This window comes from Musa acuminata, chromosome BXJ2-10 (assembly GCF_036884655.1).
Source record: "Musa acuminata AAA Group cultivar baxijiao chromosome BXJ2-10, Cavendish_Baxijiao_AAA, whole genome shotgun sequence".
Classification (NCBI taxonomy): domain Eukaryota; kingdom Viridiplantae; phylum Streptophyta; class Magnoliopsida; order Zingiberales; family Musaceae; genus Musa; species Musa acuminata.
The window spans coordinates 37,879,065-37,894,307 of NC_088347.1; the positions used below are offsets into that span (position 1 = coordinate 37,879,065).

Consider the following 15,243-nt stretch of genomic DNA (forward strand, 5'->3'; position numbering starts at 1 on the left):
ATCATGCCCGCACATTTCCTCTTTGACTAATGAGGTCAATTGTTGTTGATATTTATGGTTTACTGGATGATCGATTGCTTATGGATGAGTGTTTTGCATGATATATGTGCTCGCTACATGTTGTTGCACGGTGAACTTGTGATATGATGATGTATGCTGAATTTTATCTTCAAATAATAATAATAATAATAATTGTTATATTATTATTATTATTATTATTATTATCATTATTATTATTACTAGATGGAGATACCTAAGTATATTCCATCGAGATGGTCAAAAGGGACGCAGGTGGAAAGCGTGCACCTTTCCCGGTGGCGCACGCAGCTGCGGGAGATCTGGGGATGGGCTCTAGCAAGACGGCCTCCGAGGTCGCCGAGATGTTGGATCTGAAGCCCCACCCCGAAGGTGGCTTCTACTCGGAGACCTTCAGGGACTTCTCCATCACCCTCGGCAAATCTCAGCTGCCACCCCGCTGTAAGACCTCCTCCGAGATCCCTCTTTTATCATGGATGGACTAGTTTGGTCACCGGTACATGTTCTTGTTTTCTGGCCTATCCGCTTCCGATTCCAAAGACAAGTGCAGGTTATTTTCTTGTGGGAGTTTTAAGCTGGCCTTAACTCAGTTTGGGCATTTAGAATGGGCAGCCACCAGTTTGACTTCGAATTGTGGCACTAAATCTATGGTTAGATCACAAAATTGCTGTTGGTCTTTGCTTTGGTAGCCAATATCGGTTGGTATTGTCACGACTACTGATGACAGTTCTCTTGTCTTGTCATCTGTGTTCTTGAATTCCATAAACAGTCAGGGATTTCACGTCTTCCTTATGATCTCAGCTTCCCTGCCTGTTAGGTCCTCCTTTTTTAGCCCCGGGATGCATCAGTCTGATACATTTCTTACTCTCCTGCTTTCCCTTACCCCAAAATGTTTTTTTAATTTTCTGGCAAGGGCCGTGCTTATCAATCAAACCGTTGAATGATGGGTTTCCATAGTCTTCCATCCAATTTTTGCTATGTCTGATTTATCAGTGGTCAGACAATTGCAACAAACTTTTACCTTCACATGTTCACTATGCTATAACAGATAGGAGTAGGTCTCGATCCTGTCCTGCATGCTGTAGAATACAGCAAGTCCTTTTCAGCACAAGTGTCATCCATGATTATTATGTGATAAGTCCTTTAGTTCCATATATATAATCAGACATGATCATTATCCCAAACTGTCATTTTTGGATTCTTCCTTGATTCACACTGCATGAGACTGATGTTGCATCTTTTTTTTTTTTTTTAGTTTGATTTATCATAACATGAAAATATCAGACAAAACTTAAATATATGTTGTGTTACTGATGATCTTCTCAAAGGTAAAATTCAGTTTAAAGTTTATCACTTGTGAATGCTGAGGGACTTAACAAAAATTAGGCAGAAGACTGCCTAAAAAGACATTTTTGTTTATGTATTCCTTATATCTCCGCTGATAGCTGTGAAAATCTGGATAAGCAATACAAGGTCAAAGTGGCAAAAGCTACAAGTGTTTGCTCTCCAATGATATCATCTTTTTATTTTTTATGTTTTGCTTAGTTGACCTGTGTGTCAGTCAACTTTTCTCAGGGCTAGTTAATTTTACTTAAGTTATAGCAAAACTTTCAGATGGTTTTTTTCTTTTATCTTGGTTATCTAATATTAATTACACTTAGAAAAGAGAAGTTGTCCATGTTGCCTCTGAAACAATATAACTTGGCTCACTAGTCCAAGCGATAACTTTGTATATATTTCTCGGATGTGTAAGTATCAAGCATTAACACAATGCCTGGATTTCCGAAGATCAAATGGGATTCGATTGACCTACATAAGATGATCACAATCATTAGTCATTTTCACCCATTATCATATACACCTATTCAAATATTGGCTGTCAACAACACACAACAACAACTATGTGGGATTTTTTTCCCACCACTGAACTCTTCCGAGAGCACTATGAAATCCTAGATGATAAAGGTTTTGACATCAAAAGAGAGTCTATAGGTAAAAATACAAACTCGGATTAATTTTAAGATACTATGTCACTGCAGTACACCTACACATCTTCGTATTCTTGCCTTATGTTATTGCAATTCGTAGATAAATAGCTTGGCAGTTTAGAGCTTCTGACAAAATATCTGCAGACAAGGTCGATCGTCCTGTGAGCACATCAATCTATTTCTTGCTTCCCTCGGGAAGTGTCTCACATCTGCACCGCATCCCTTGTGCTGAAACCTGGCATTTCTACACTGGAGAACCTCTTACGGTGACAAGACTATATCCAGCTCTTGCGTATGCTGCATATTGTTACTACATGATTGTAACGATTTATAACTCATTGTGCCTCCTGGCATGTATCTTAATCAGATCTTCGAGCTACATGACGATGGGCATATCGAATTGACTGTTCTTGGTTCAGATCTAGATGCTGGTCATCGGCCCCAGTACACTGTGACACCGAACGTCTGGTTTGGTTCATTCCCAACATTAGATGTCGCATCGTTCGCATCTGATGGCAGTCTTCTTGTGAAAAGCCCGAAAAGGGATCCTGAGTCACATTATTCTCTTGTTGGTTGCACATGTGCCCCTGCTTTCCAGTTTGAGGATTTTGAGCTAGCCAAGCTCGCTGATCTGAAAGCTCTTGGTCCCCATGCAGAACCCTTCCTCAACTACCTTGTTCTTCCCAGCTAAGGAGGCAGAGGTCTATCTCTACCCTGTGGCACAAGTATGAGCTAGTTATCAAAAGCTGATTTCTGATTGAGCACTTTGTCAGGGAGTTCTCCAAGTCAGCTGTAGTTCTTTGCTATCGGAAACATTGTGATTCTAAAAGTTCACTTTAGTGAAACTGCAATACTCTTAAATTATAATTGCCTACTTCTCAAATGCATTGAGATAGTCGACAAAGGTAATTGGAAATAAGGTCATGGCATGGTCCCGAACTTGTTATTGTTTTCTTTGAGAGCAATCTTTATGTGCCATTTAGCAGCTGATGAAATTGCCAATTGCAAGGCAGTAATAAATTTTCATTTCTAATTTGTTCAGTAAGTATTTTTAGTTCTCTAATACCATACTTAAGCTTCATATTATTGAAGTTGCTAAAAGATATAATGTAGGGTCTATTTTTGAGATATTACACTCATTGATCTTGGAAGGTGGAAATATGAATAAAGAAAAATGTGATTTGTGTTGGAATCCTCTCCCTTTTGTATGTATGTATGTATGTATGAAGATCTGAAACTAGAAGCTTGTTTGATAAATCACTGTGTATTTTGTAAAGAGACATTATTGAGTAAATCACTGTGCTTTTTTGATGCAGCATGACGCTTGATGCAATGCCTCAAAAACAGCACGAATGTTACAATTGACAATAAGGGAACAAAAGCATGCATACAGGACTTATCATGAAAGGATCTGTAGCATTCAACAATGATGGCCCACTTCCATTTTATATATATGGATCGGATTACATGTATTATATATATATATTTTTTATAAAAAAAAATATAATGATATATTATGTCAAATATAAACATGCATCTGATAATATTATCGAAATGATTTTACTAATACACTGAACAAAGGAAGATGATAGGGATGGAGATGAAGAATCTAATTAATACACTAAACCTTGGATTGATTATTCATTGAAGTTGATAGGTCAATTAATTTATCATATTAGATCGTAATAATTAATAGGATTTGAATATTTAATATCATTAGAATTGAGTGTATTTGAATTTCTTTTTTTTAAGGTTTGACTAGTGAGTCAAGTGTTTCTTTCAGATTATGTAACTATTCTTTTGAGAGTAAAATATATACATACTAAAAAGAAAAAAAAAAAAAAGGAGTGATATCCCATGGTAAAAAGTTTTAGAACAAGGGAAAAGGATGTTGCTCACAGAGTCAAGTCTCTCTCTCTCTCTAGAATCATTACTTTGTAGATTTAATCGACTCCTATCTTTGGTCAAAAAGAGGAGATCACTCTTCTCTCCTCTTTCTTCCAATGCTTCATGCAGTGTTCTCATGCTCAAACAACAGTCTTTCTTTTGAGAACGTCCAGGCCATCATCAAGTGTGGATACTGTTTGACGGTCAGCACCAACAGCACATTCCACTCGTCTCACCAGCTTCCTTTTGCAGATTGTGGTCTCGTCCTTTTGATTCGTTTTGCTGCAGCAGGGAATCATCACCTCCAACTTCGTGGACTCCACTCACTTTTGCATGTCTGCTTCTCATCCCCCTCTTTCCCCTCCCTCGAAACACCTTGTCAGCCTCTCATTCCAATGGAGGTGATCTGTTACCTACTTTATGGCAGGCATGCTCTTTCACATACCGAACATATTTATGCGAGCTCTCCTGGTTGCCATGGCTGGTGATGGGTCATCTTCAAGTTGGATCAACATTGGTAACACAAACGAAGTCTGATGTCGGTATGTTAGACAGAAAGAATTGAAACATGATGACAAACTATATTCCTTTCAGCCACAAAATGGAAGAGCTCACGGCTTGTTCTTGGATCAGCAGCTGTGGCTGTCACGGAGCAGTGGAGCCAACCATGTATTTTGCATCTCATAGCACTGGTTTGTTTGTAGGCCGACCACGACATTAGCACTCTGTTTCTTTCAGTCACAAAATGGAATAGCTGATGGAATCGCACAAAGCAGCAGATCACATGAACCGTAGAGCCTCCTATTAAGCTTGGATCGGTAGCTTCTGCAAGCTGCCACAGAACAGTTGAGAGCTCGATTACCATGGCTTCTGCTTCAGCTAGTTTGCAGTCCAATCCAGAGCACGTGTTTCTTCTCCCCAGTCGACGGCACGCACTCTTTCCGGTCAACGGCTGCCGAGCCAAGGTGTGTGATGGTGTTGATTGCTGCGATTGCTTTATTGTTGAGGAAGACGACCTTGAACTGCAAGGAAAGAAAGGTGTTGGGCAACCATAATTGCCCCAACATGTGGCGCATCCTCGAAAGCAGAGTAAACAAGCCTCAACACGACTCGAGATATCATCCACGATCGACAAGGCTTTTGTCTTTTTAACTCGCAAAACTAATTTACTCTGCTCTCAGCAGATGATGCAAAAACTAAAACCAAAGAGAGAGAGATGAATTTTATTAGTGATTGATGAAAATAATATTAATAAAATAAAAATTAGATGATCAAAGTAGAAAAGCCATGTCATACATAAAAGGAAAATTAAAAATTGATAGTGGTGAGATTTGGAATAGATTTGATTATCAATAGAAAAAAAATATTTTTATTCATGAATATTTAGAGATACTTTACTAGAAACTATAAATAAGAATTAAAACATTTATAATTAATTAAAAAAATAAATAAATATTACTGTAAAAAGATTCAACATTATGACATGCTGCTGATGGACATGAAATGATAAATGCTTTTAAAATAATTAACCACTAGAAGACTAAAAATGTTGCCATAGTAATTGCTGATGTCAGTGGTACTCGCTGTTTCCTGTTTGAGATGGACAGTGGATCACAGAGAAAACTAATTACTTCATTAGTAATTAACATTACGGGCAAATTAACACAGACCTAATTGTCCATTTAAGTTAATGTCCTTAACCCGCATTTAAAACCACCCCCCCCATTCCCCCCTCGGCAAAAGGAACCTCCTCTCCCAACAGGCCACGGGGAAGTCTTCGCCCCCTCTCTCCTTCTCGACGAGGAAACGCCTTTAATCCTCGAAAGCAGCGACTTCCATCCCCTCTTCTTTCCCCTCTTTCAAGGCCCCAATTCCTTTGACCTCATCATTTCCGGATCTCGGCCTCGATCTTTATCAGGTACCGGATTCTCAACCTTTTCCTGTGGTCGTGTCTTCATGTGGAGGGCGCTTCATTTCACCTTGGATCGCTCTGCGGCGATGCTACCGTTGGTGGTGGTTGTCACCGGATAGGAGCTCGTTTCTGCTTCTCTTGATGTTGTTCGAGCGTTTCGGTGGTGTAATTTTGTAGGATCTTCGTTTCTTTGCGTTTGTTCTGCACGTTTACTTTTTGGTCTTCACCGATGAAACATCAGAGCTGGACCAGTCTTTTCTTTCGGCGATCCGATATCTTGGCGGGAGTTTGAAGTTCGAAAGATTGGGTCTTTTGGGATAGGTTGTAGAATTTTTTCTTTGCTTGACTTCCGAAGAAAGATTGTTGAAAAGGTTGAGCTTTCTACCATAACTTTCTAAGATTATTCGTGGCTTTTCTTAGTGCAGAGGTGACGGTGAATGGTGATGTTCGAATCACAGAGGAGAAAGGTTTAGGTGGTTTTGCGATATTAGATCATACTCGCTCTGCTCCAAATTGAGGGTTTTTGACCATGTTGAAGAGATTTTCGTTACTATGACGGGTGGTAGTGTGGAGGTGGTAAGCAGCAAGGGCTGTTCAAGGCTTTTTGTTGGTTCTTCCACTTTCCTCCCGAGTGCCAGTAGTCTGAGATTCATGTCGATGATGTCCCCTGCTTCTTCATCCCTTTCTGAGCCTACTGTTCCTCTGGTCAATGGGCCTTTCGCTGGTCTTGTCATATGTGTTACTGGTCTCTCCAAAGGTATTTAGAATTTCTTTCTTTTTGCTTATGTTAGTTTTCTTCACTTGATTCTAAAACTCCATTCTCTGGTGTATGTATATGCTCCTCTTGCAATCACTGTTGTGGAAATCGATATTACGCATCAACATAATAAGAGTATAATCGTTTTTTTCTTAGGTCTTTCTCTTGTTGGTTGTGGACTACCCCAAAATTCTCTTTGAGCCGGAGTATATTTAGGGTGGTCGTTTTTATTTTATTTTTTTATTATCCTTGAGAGTTCAACTATTAAAAAGTGTCTCATATTTGTCTCGTACATACTGTAAACTCTTCATGGTGTCATATTGACAACAACTTGATTTGGCCTCCAACCGTGCTCTCATTTTGTTCTTCAAAAGTTTGAATTAAATTTCATCTTTCTTTGTTACCCCATGGAATTACTCCATGTGATGTCAAGATCACTGTCCTATAAATGTCCGTATAAGCCTCAATATGTTGGCTCTCCTTCATGTATGTTTTCTGTTAATTTTGTTAAGAGCATCTTTTTTTTTTTTTTTTTTTAGGAGCTTAACTAGGTTTTACTGTAAAAAATGCTTTCAGAACTTGATGTTAGCTTTTATTATATTGAAAGATTATTAATAAAATTACATTGTGTTTTTTTTTGCTTTTAGATATTGATGCATATGTTGGATTTTGATTATATTATTTCCAAAATGGTAAATTTCCTTTAGACCATTACTTAAAGGTCACTAATTCGTTACAGCTAATTTGTTATTAGGTCGCTCTATATTACTTCATTTTTGTGCTCTTGGAGACTAATATATCTATATGGGTAATACCTTTCAAGTTTGCTTTTCTTGTAGGAGTTTGTTGTCAATTCACCATTTATTTGCAGTCTTCTGATCTCCAGGGTGTTCTTCATATATGCCATCCAATTAACCATGCACGTGCTCTTACAACTTCTGACATTTGCAAACTTCATCTGAATCTTGCACTTAAAATCTCATCATTTCCTTTCGTGTGACAGAGGCAAGAAAAGAAGTTATGGCTGCAACTGAGAGACTAGGTGGTCAGTACAGTGCAAGCTTGCATCCTCAATGCACACATCTAGTTGTGCAGATATCCTAATAAAGAACTGCAATTGATTACTGCTTCTGTTGAATTCTAGTTTTCACCATCAAAATTTTAACAATAGCATCATTTTTCCTTGTCTTTAATGACCCAGTGGATACATTCAATGTTCAATCGTAGACTATTGTTGGCCCTTGACAATAGTACAGCTTTAACGGGAGAAAATTCGAACATGCGATGCAATATGGATCTAAGAATGGCCTTTTTATTGTTACTCTGGGCTGGTTTGTGGACAGTGTAAAGAGAAATGGTGAGCATTAATTATGACATTTTTATACCAATCTAGTTGCAGAATGATACAATAAACTTTCATTTTCATTTTTATCATTTTAAAACTTGACTTTTTAAATATTCAATATTTTTGTGTAGTGCTCAAGCAATGTATTCTTAATTATAGCCATCATGATTTTTGAGTCCCTGTTCAAATAAATCTTTTATAGTTAATTGTTGCTTCTGCCTGCAACAGTGAGGCTGAGTGAGTCTCTATATAGTGTGAAAACCATTGGAGGGAATGGCTTGCCATTAGGGGAACTGAATCGACTTGTTGCCATTCCTGGAAGTGCAAAGTCCTGCCTTCCTAGTCCAGCTTTAGGGGATGAAAAATCTTCAGGTAAGGCTTGGCAACCTCCAGTACAGCCTCCCAAGAAGGAAGATACAAATGGTGGATCTGTGTTTTCCAACAAATTTATCTTTGTTGATCCAGAAATTTCAGATGACCTGAAGAAAAAGGTAAGAAACATGGACTTTTCAAGTACAATCACATTCCTGTCATATCATACTGAGTGATTAAAAATATATATATAACTATTCGCAGCAATTAGTCCCTAATTTCTAGGGCAGCTTTATTGTTCCTTGCCTATCATTTAGCTGTGTTAAGGTATTTCAGTTTATCCTTTTCTTACTGACCTCTTCGCAGATGTGTTGATGAGTGTAAGGTCAAGTTTTGCTTTTTAACATGTTTAATGTTAATGCTTCGACGGTTTTAGTCTGTCATATGTCATCAATAAACCTTTTCTTTTTATCATGTTTATACATGCATCCATACAAGACACTTTTAAGTTTAGATTTGGCTTATTGCTAAGAAAAGTGGAAAGGCCATGTATTCAAGTTTTAGAAATTAAAATGCTCAAGAGAGCATACGTAAGAGTAAACAGGAGCATACTTCTGGAATTTGGTAGGCTTGTTGCATAACTATGTTAATGACTGTGGAGCCATTTTGGTATCAAAACTGTTGCTTTTGTCAGGTGAAACATTGGATATTTTGAGTCTGTCATATGCCATCAATAAACCTTTTCTTTTTATCATGTTTATGCATGCATCCATACAAGACACTTTTAAGTTTAGATTTGGCTTATTGCTAAGAAAAGTGGAAAGGCCATGTATTCAAGTTTTAGAAATTAAAATGCTCAAGATAACATACATAAGAGTAAACAGGAGCATACTTCTGGAATTTGGTAGGCTTGTTGCGTAACTATGTTAATGACTGTGGAGCCTTTTTGGTATCAAAACTGTTGCTTTTGTCAGGTGAAACATTGGATATTTTTAGTCTGTCATATGTCATCAATAAACATTTTCTTTTTATCATGTTTATACATGCATCCATACAAGACACTTTTAAGTTTAGATTTGGCTTATTGCTAAGAAAAGTGGAATGGCCATGTATTCAAGTTTTAAAAATTAAAATGCTCGAGATAGCATACATAAGAGTAAACAGGAGCATGTTTCTGGAATTAGGTAGGCTTGTTGCATAACTATGTTAATGACTGTGGAGCCTTTTTGGTATCAAAACTGTTGCTTTTGTCAGGTGAAACATTGGATATTTTTAGTCCGTCGTATGTCATCAATAAACCTTTTCTTTTTATCATGTTTATACATGTTTCCATCCAAGACACTTTTAAGTTTAGATTTGGCTTATTGCTAAGAAAAGTGGAATGACCATGTATTCAAGTTTTAGAAATTAAAATGCTCCAGATAGCATACATAAGAGTAAACAGGAGCATACTTCTGGAATTAGGTAGGCTTGTTGCATAACTATGTTAATGACTCTGGAGCCTTTTTGGTATCAAAACTGTTGCTTTTGTCAGGTGAAACATTGGATATTTTCTCATATGTACTGGACATGGAAACTAGTAGTCAGGAAAGCTGGTTGGTATTATGGAAAACTCAACAGTTTTAAGCTTTCTCCCTTCCAACTTTTGTAACACGTTCCCGTTGACCTTACAACTTTTGTAATAAGAATATATTTGGCAATGCATATCTCTGATGTTACTTATTCTTTTGACTTTTAACAGGTTATTGAGGCAGCTAGAATAGAGGGTGCTACTTTCTTGAATGACTGGTTTATTGGCTGTCGTGCAAGTCATATAGTTTGTGAAGGTCCTTCTATCCAAAGATACATGGGTCATGCTAACAATCTTGTAACTGTAAGTCATGTTGCATCAATATCTTTGATGTCCCAACATGAAGTGGCTGACTTAATGCCTTGCTTGTTCGCGATGTGCATCAGCCACTGTGGGTGCTCAAAACAGCAAAGGAGAAGTGCATGCAGCGGCTTGTGCACTTATCTTCTGACCTGGCTAAGCAAGCCAGCGTGATGCTTGAGAATGCTCAGACAGCTGGAGAGGTAGTTCTTGTTCTCTTTTGATATTAATTTGGCTTTCATAATGAGATACAATGTTGGTTTGATATCCTACTATATTTCATTTTCCTCTCAATTCTTTCTAGTAGTTATCGATAAATTTGACCTTGCTGCAAAATTTCACTGTAGTAGTGGTATGTGCAATGTTTACTAACCGACAAGACCTAAATTACTAAATACATGTTTAGTTGCTTTTAATGAGCATGAAGCACATGCAATTGTCAATAGTGTTTCTCAGGCACTTGCGCCTACCATCAAGATAGGAAGTACTTATAAGGCTCAAAGGTTTTCCATTTAACTTATATACTCTTGAACCTACATGCTAGATTATAAACATAGTTTCTTAGTGCTCTCAAATTTGTCAAACCTTGTCTAGCAAGATTGATAACTATGCCAGATGGCCTTCCAGGGAAAAAACCTGGCAGAATATTCAAATTGTTAAATTAGAAAAATTAGCATCTTAAAAGCACTTCGGCCCTCGTAAGTCTACAACTAAGCAAGAGTCACAGTGGAAACAATTAATAAATCATAATATTCAGGTTCATATTTGAGTGCTTATAACTGAAAGACCGATTTTTGATATCCTCTTCTATAGATGTTCAGGTCTCTTGTCAGTTCGACATTTTTTGTTGATATATTCCATCAAGTTTTCTAGATTTATTAAAGTTGGTCAACATCAAGACATTTTTCAGCCTAAATTATACTAGCCATCTTGCTAGTATTTACTTTTATCTTATATACAATATTGGTTTTATAATAATTTAAACTTTTTTTAGGTTGGCTATGGAGGAAGTGTCCATCCTGTTTCTAAGAACTCTAGACACTCTCTTGCAGAAGGAAGAAGCAACGAAAGCCTTGAAGAAAGGCAGAAGGCAGTTGAGTTGGCAAAACAGGGTGTTAGAAGTCGTCGTTGTCGCCGTATTCAAGTAATTGTTTTGCCTTTTATACACACTATGTTTTAGTAATTTACACTCGACTCAAGAAAAACATCTCATTATTTTCTTTTTGAGGGGTGGTGGCAGCATGAAGATTGTGTGATTGTCATTGCCTCTCAGATCAAAAGGACAGTTTTACGTGACCCAGCTATCTTTTATGGATTATAATATTATGCAATTACAAAAATTTAGTGTCACTAGTTTATAGGATTTTTAAATGCATTTGTCTGTTACTAGGAGAACAGAAACAGAATTTGTTAGAAGTAATGCCTCTTAGGTATGCAAATTCAATATAAGGTGGAAAAGAAGTCCACAAGCTATAAACTAGAGACTAAAGCTACAAATTAAACTAATATTATTGCAGAAAAATACTGAAAATACCAAAGGAATCACAAAGAGATGTCCTAACATCCTTTTATGCACAGAAAGTCTTCTTATTTCTTTTTCTTTTTTTTTGTTTCTAGTAACTAAACTCCTAGTTAGATTAGTGAAACTAACACTAATAACTTCTTCAATTAAAGCATAAAAAAGATTCCTAGGACCTGCTCGTGTCTTGTACAAATTATTTGTACGCTCTGTTGTGTCCATAAAGAGTGTTTGAGCATCACACACTGGTTATTGACTCCTGTTCTAGCAGGAAAACAACACTTAAATATTTGTTTCTTTGGCCTTCTTTCATGATGTACTTGTGGGAATAGGACTCTCAGAAGCTTTAGGATATACTTTGTTAAACTAATTTCCTGTTGAGTAGACCACTCCTTGTTGATGTAGGACTCTTGCAGCAGCATGCGGGTAGGACTCTTGCAGGCAGGCAGCATTCTCATTCTGGGATTGATGCTCCAAACATAAAGCCTACATTTTATAACAATGAGTAGTTTTGACTTTTGAGCCTTCTGACTGCGAATGTATGTACCTGTAGATGTATCAGAGAAGCAAGATAAACCAATTAGGATTAGTGGAACAAAAGAGGTAGAGAAAGACTTGAGCGAACTCTATTGCAAGCAATAGAAAAGAAAATTTACTGCTATTGATGTTGCCGTAGACATCATTAGGCTGCACAACTCTGCATTAGCAGGAGCCTCATGTATTGAGGCACCGTCTTTTGATATTGTTGCAACAAAACTGCATTGATCGTAAAAACAATTTTGCAGGCAACCCAAACAGTCCGGGCTATATGCTTTTTTATTGACAAGCTGCTGTTGCTGCATGTTTTAGCAGATAACATTTGTTTTCTGCCTCGATTGCTGGACAAACATTATTTAGGTTTCTTCCAAATCTTTGTGAAGCGACAATTATATACGGTCACAAATGCTATAACTAAACTTGCCAATCAATTACGGACAAACTTACTTTCGTAATTCAAAAAATAAAATTTCGGATACCAGACTCATGCTGGTCCATGGCTGCACCTGTACGGGGCCAGTCCTTTATAGCGTTATGGCATACCGACACATGGTACACTGGAATGTAGCTGAGAAGAAGAGGTGGTGAGAGAAGAGAAGGAGAAGAGTCGGAGAAGAGGAGGTGGCGGCTGTGGGCTTGGAACAGGCTGTAAACCTGATTCACAGGGTTTACCGCTCAATAGTAAACCCTGTTCACAAATCGGGTGGGTCTGCATTCCAGTCCTCCCAGTTTGTCAAACTCCGCTTGGTATATTAACATTTGTGGAAACTATTATTTGTCGTATGTTCCAACTTAAATTTTGAGAATACATGTTGGTCACAGATTCCTAATAAGTGAACATTTATATAAGTAGATGCTACATAGTTTTTTACTTTGACATGAAGAGAAAATTTCCTTAAAGAGATAGTTCATGCTGTGTCTTTTTTAACCTTATATGTCATCTTTTCCCTTTTTTGTTATGATGCAGACATGAGCCTGTGTTTTATATGCCATGTCATTGCCTTTGGGGACACCAAATTATTCTTTGCCCATTCTTTCTCATATATATCATCTCTCTGAAACACGGGTTGCACCTGTGTTTTTCTCTGTTTAGTATTTTTCGTATTTCTAACAAATAATAGTACAATCCTTTTAGTTTAAGTTGGATTAATTTCTCTTGTTCCATCTGACAAACACTGTTGATTTCAAGTTGCATATGGGGACTCAAATGGTGATTTACTAATCCAATTATGTGTGAAGTTTATGAAAATCTTGCATTCATGATTTTGGTTACTGATTATGACTGGAAGAGGGGCATTAATTTCTGCTGACTGTGAGATACATTTTTACGATTGCCTTTTAGCATATTGCTTAGGTGGACAACTTTTAATTACAAAGATGCTTGAGTGCCTCCGTTATCATTTGACTGATGATGTGTGTTGGAAACCTCCAGAGAAAGTCATTTGCAATGTTTCTACGAAAGTCAACTGGATGTATAGTTCAAGTACTTAAGTTATTATTTGTGGTCCTGTTGCTTCTTCTCCACCCTCCTCGAGTGGTATCATTTGGGATAAATATTCTTTTTATTTTCTTTATTGAATATTAAAGAAATAAGATTAAAAAATGGCATCCTTTTGAACTTAACCATTGCCTATAGTCATCGCAATTGATAAGCAAGTTATGATACATTCCAGTAATGTTTGCATGTTTAAAATTTTCATTTATGCATCAGAAGCTGCAACAATTCTATTATGTAACTTGAAAGTTTTTAATCCTTTCTTTCCAAAAATTACCTAAGTGACTTTACATTGATGGACAACATTATCCACTGGAATTCAGTCATGTCAAGTTCCAATTCATCCAATCACTCCCAGCAACCTTTTGGAATCAATCTGCTGGACAGTGTCTGAGCCAACCTCATCTGCCCGTATTTATGTTGAGTCGTCTTCAACAGAAGACACTAGTGAGCAACATTCTTTTGATTACTTTAATGCAAGAGGTGATGGTAAGGATTCTGAAGCATTATTGGAGAACTTCTCACGGCCACTAAGAGAAAGGTATTTAGTAAGAACATTTGGCCTCTTTTCACTTTTTGGTTTTGTTGGCCGGATCTCTTGAATTTGGTTGATGGTCTTTACTTGAATCCATGTGGTTGCAGCGAGAAGATGGAAATAATCTTGAAAAGTCACTTCCTCACTATACTCTTCCCGGTCGATCGCTTTGGTGAACTAGGTCCCTTGTCAAGAACATTCTATGGTGATGGTGGTTTTACATCTGTACAGATTCTGGACCATATCTATAACTTTTATCAGGTGAGCACATGGTTTACGACTTTAAAGTAAGGCTTGTGTTTCTTTAATTTTCTTTTTTGTGATGTTCCTTGTCAAGGCGTGCTATGCTGTTGTTCAAGGAATTGTGAGGAACAACAAATGTAGATAACTCACATTAATTCTAGATACTTTTGATCAGAAATTTGTACAAACATGATCACAAAGCATAGGTTGAACACCATCTAAGTGATTTTTATCTCAAAATAATTGGATTTTTTTTTAATCTAAAGGAAATTATACAGTCTCGAAATAACCTTGTGTTTCTGTTACTTGTGTTTTCAGGAGAATATGTCAGCAGAAGAAATCAACCTGGCAATGCACACAGACTCGAGGCATGCTGATCGGCTTCGATCACTTTATACAAGCAAAGAATCAGTGGAACAAGGAGCTTTGACGTTCAAGCGTATAGATTTTCTTGGAAGCCGAAGAAGTTTCGAAACACTGAAGAGAGTAAGTGGGGAAAATAATGGCAACGTATATGAAATCCTGGTTAGAGCATGAATACCGCATTCATGTGCCGAAACCTTTCATCTCTTTTCAGTTTTTTTTTGTGTTCTATATGTGCTCATGAAAAAGAACTATTGGTGTTTGTTCTAAATGGTAATAATAGTGAATATATTGTCCCAATAGCTGCAAAAAAAATTCATGTAGTTGACTTTGTTTTTTTTTTAATTGTTTTTGTTATTATTATATTGTCCCCCTTGTACTAAATACTCGGTTTGCAATGCTTTAAGCATCCATCAAATATTATGGGTTGCCATTTTCCCAGTA

At 37.2% G+C, this 15,243-nt stretch overlaps 2 protein-coding genes across 8 annotated transcripts; both read left to right on the plus strand.

The window, feature by feature from the left end:
* The first annotated feature begins 263 nt into the window (after positions 1–263).
* LOC135625581 (uncharacterized) lies at positions 264–3,057 on the plus strand. The gene is made up of 3 exons (XM_065130564.1): positions 264–477; positions 2,169–2,290; positions 2,392–3,057. The coding sequence occupies exons 1-3, from the start codon at positions 273–275 to the stop codon at positions 2,713–2,715; spliced, it is 651 nt and encodes a 216-aa protein (XP_064986636.1). The 5' UTR covers positions 264–272; the 3' UTR covers positions 2,716–3,057.
* A 2,597-nt stretch (positions 3,058–5,654) lies between these two features.
* LOC135625582 (uncharacterized) lies at positions 5,655–15,243 on the plus strand. 7 transcript variants are annotated; one of them, XM_065130568.1, is made up of 12 exons: positions 5,655–5,829; positions 6,001–6,144; positions 6,244–6,580; positions 7,584–7,675; positions 7,835–7,937; positions 8,154–8,416; positions 9,979–10,110; positions 10,194–10,310; positions 11,102–11,251; positions 13,982–14,199; positions 14,301–14,454; positions 14,755–15,243. In XM_065130568.1, the coding sequence occupies exons 3-12, from the start codon at positions 6,376–6,378 to the stop codon at positions 14,971–14,973; spliced, it is 1,653 nt and encodes a 550-aa protein (XP_064986640.1). In that variant the 5' UTR covers positions 5,655–5,829; positions 6,001–6,144; positions 6,244–6,375; the 3' UTR covers positions 14,974–15,243. The 7 variants fall into 7 exon arrangements, with proteins under 7 accessions (XP_064986640.1, XP_064986637.1, XP_064986642.1 ...); XM_065130565.1 differs by having other exon boundaries at positions 6,249–6,580; XM_065130570.1 differs by having other exon boundaries at positions 6,065–6,144.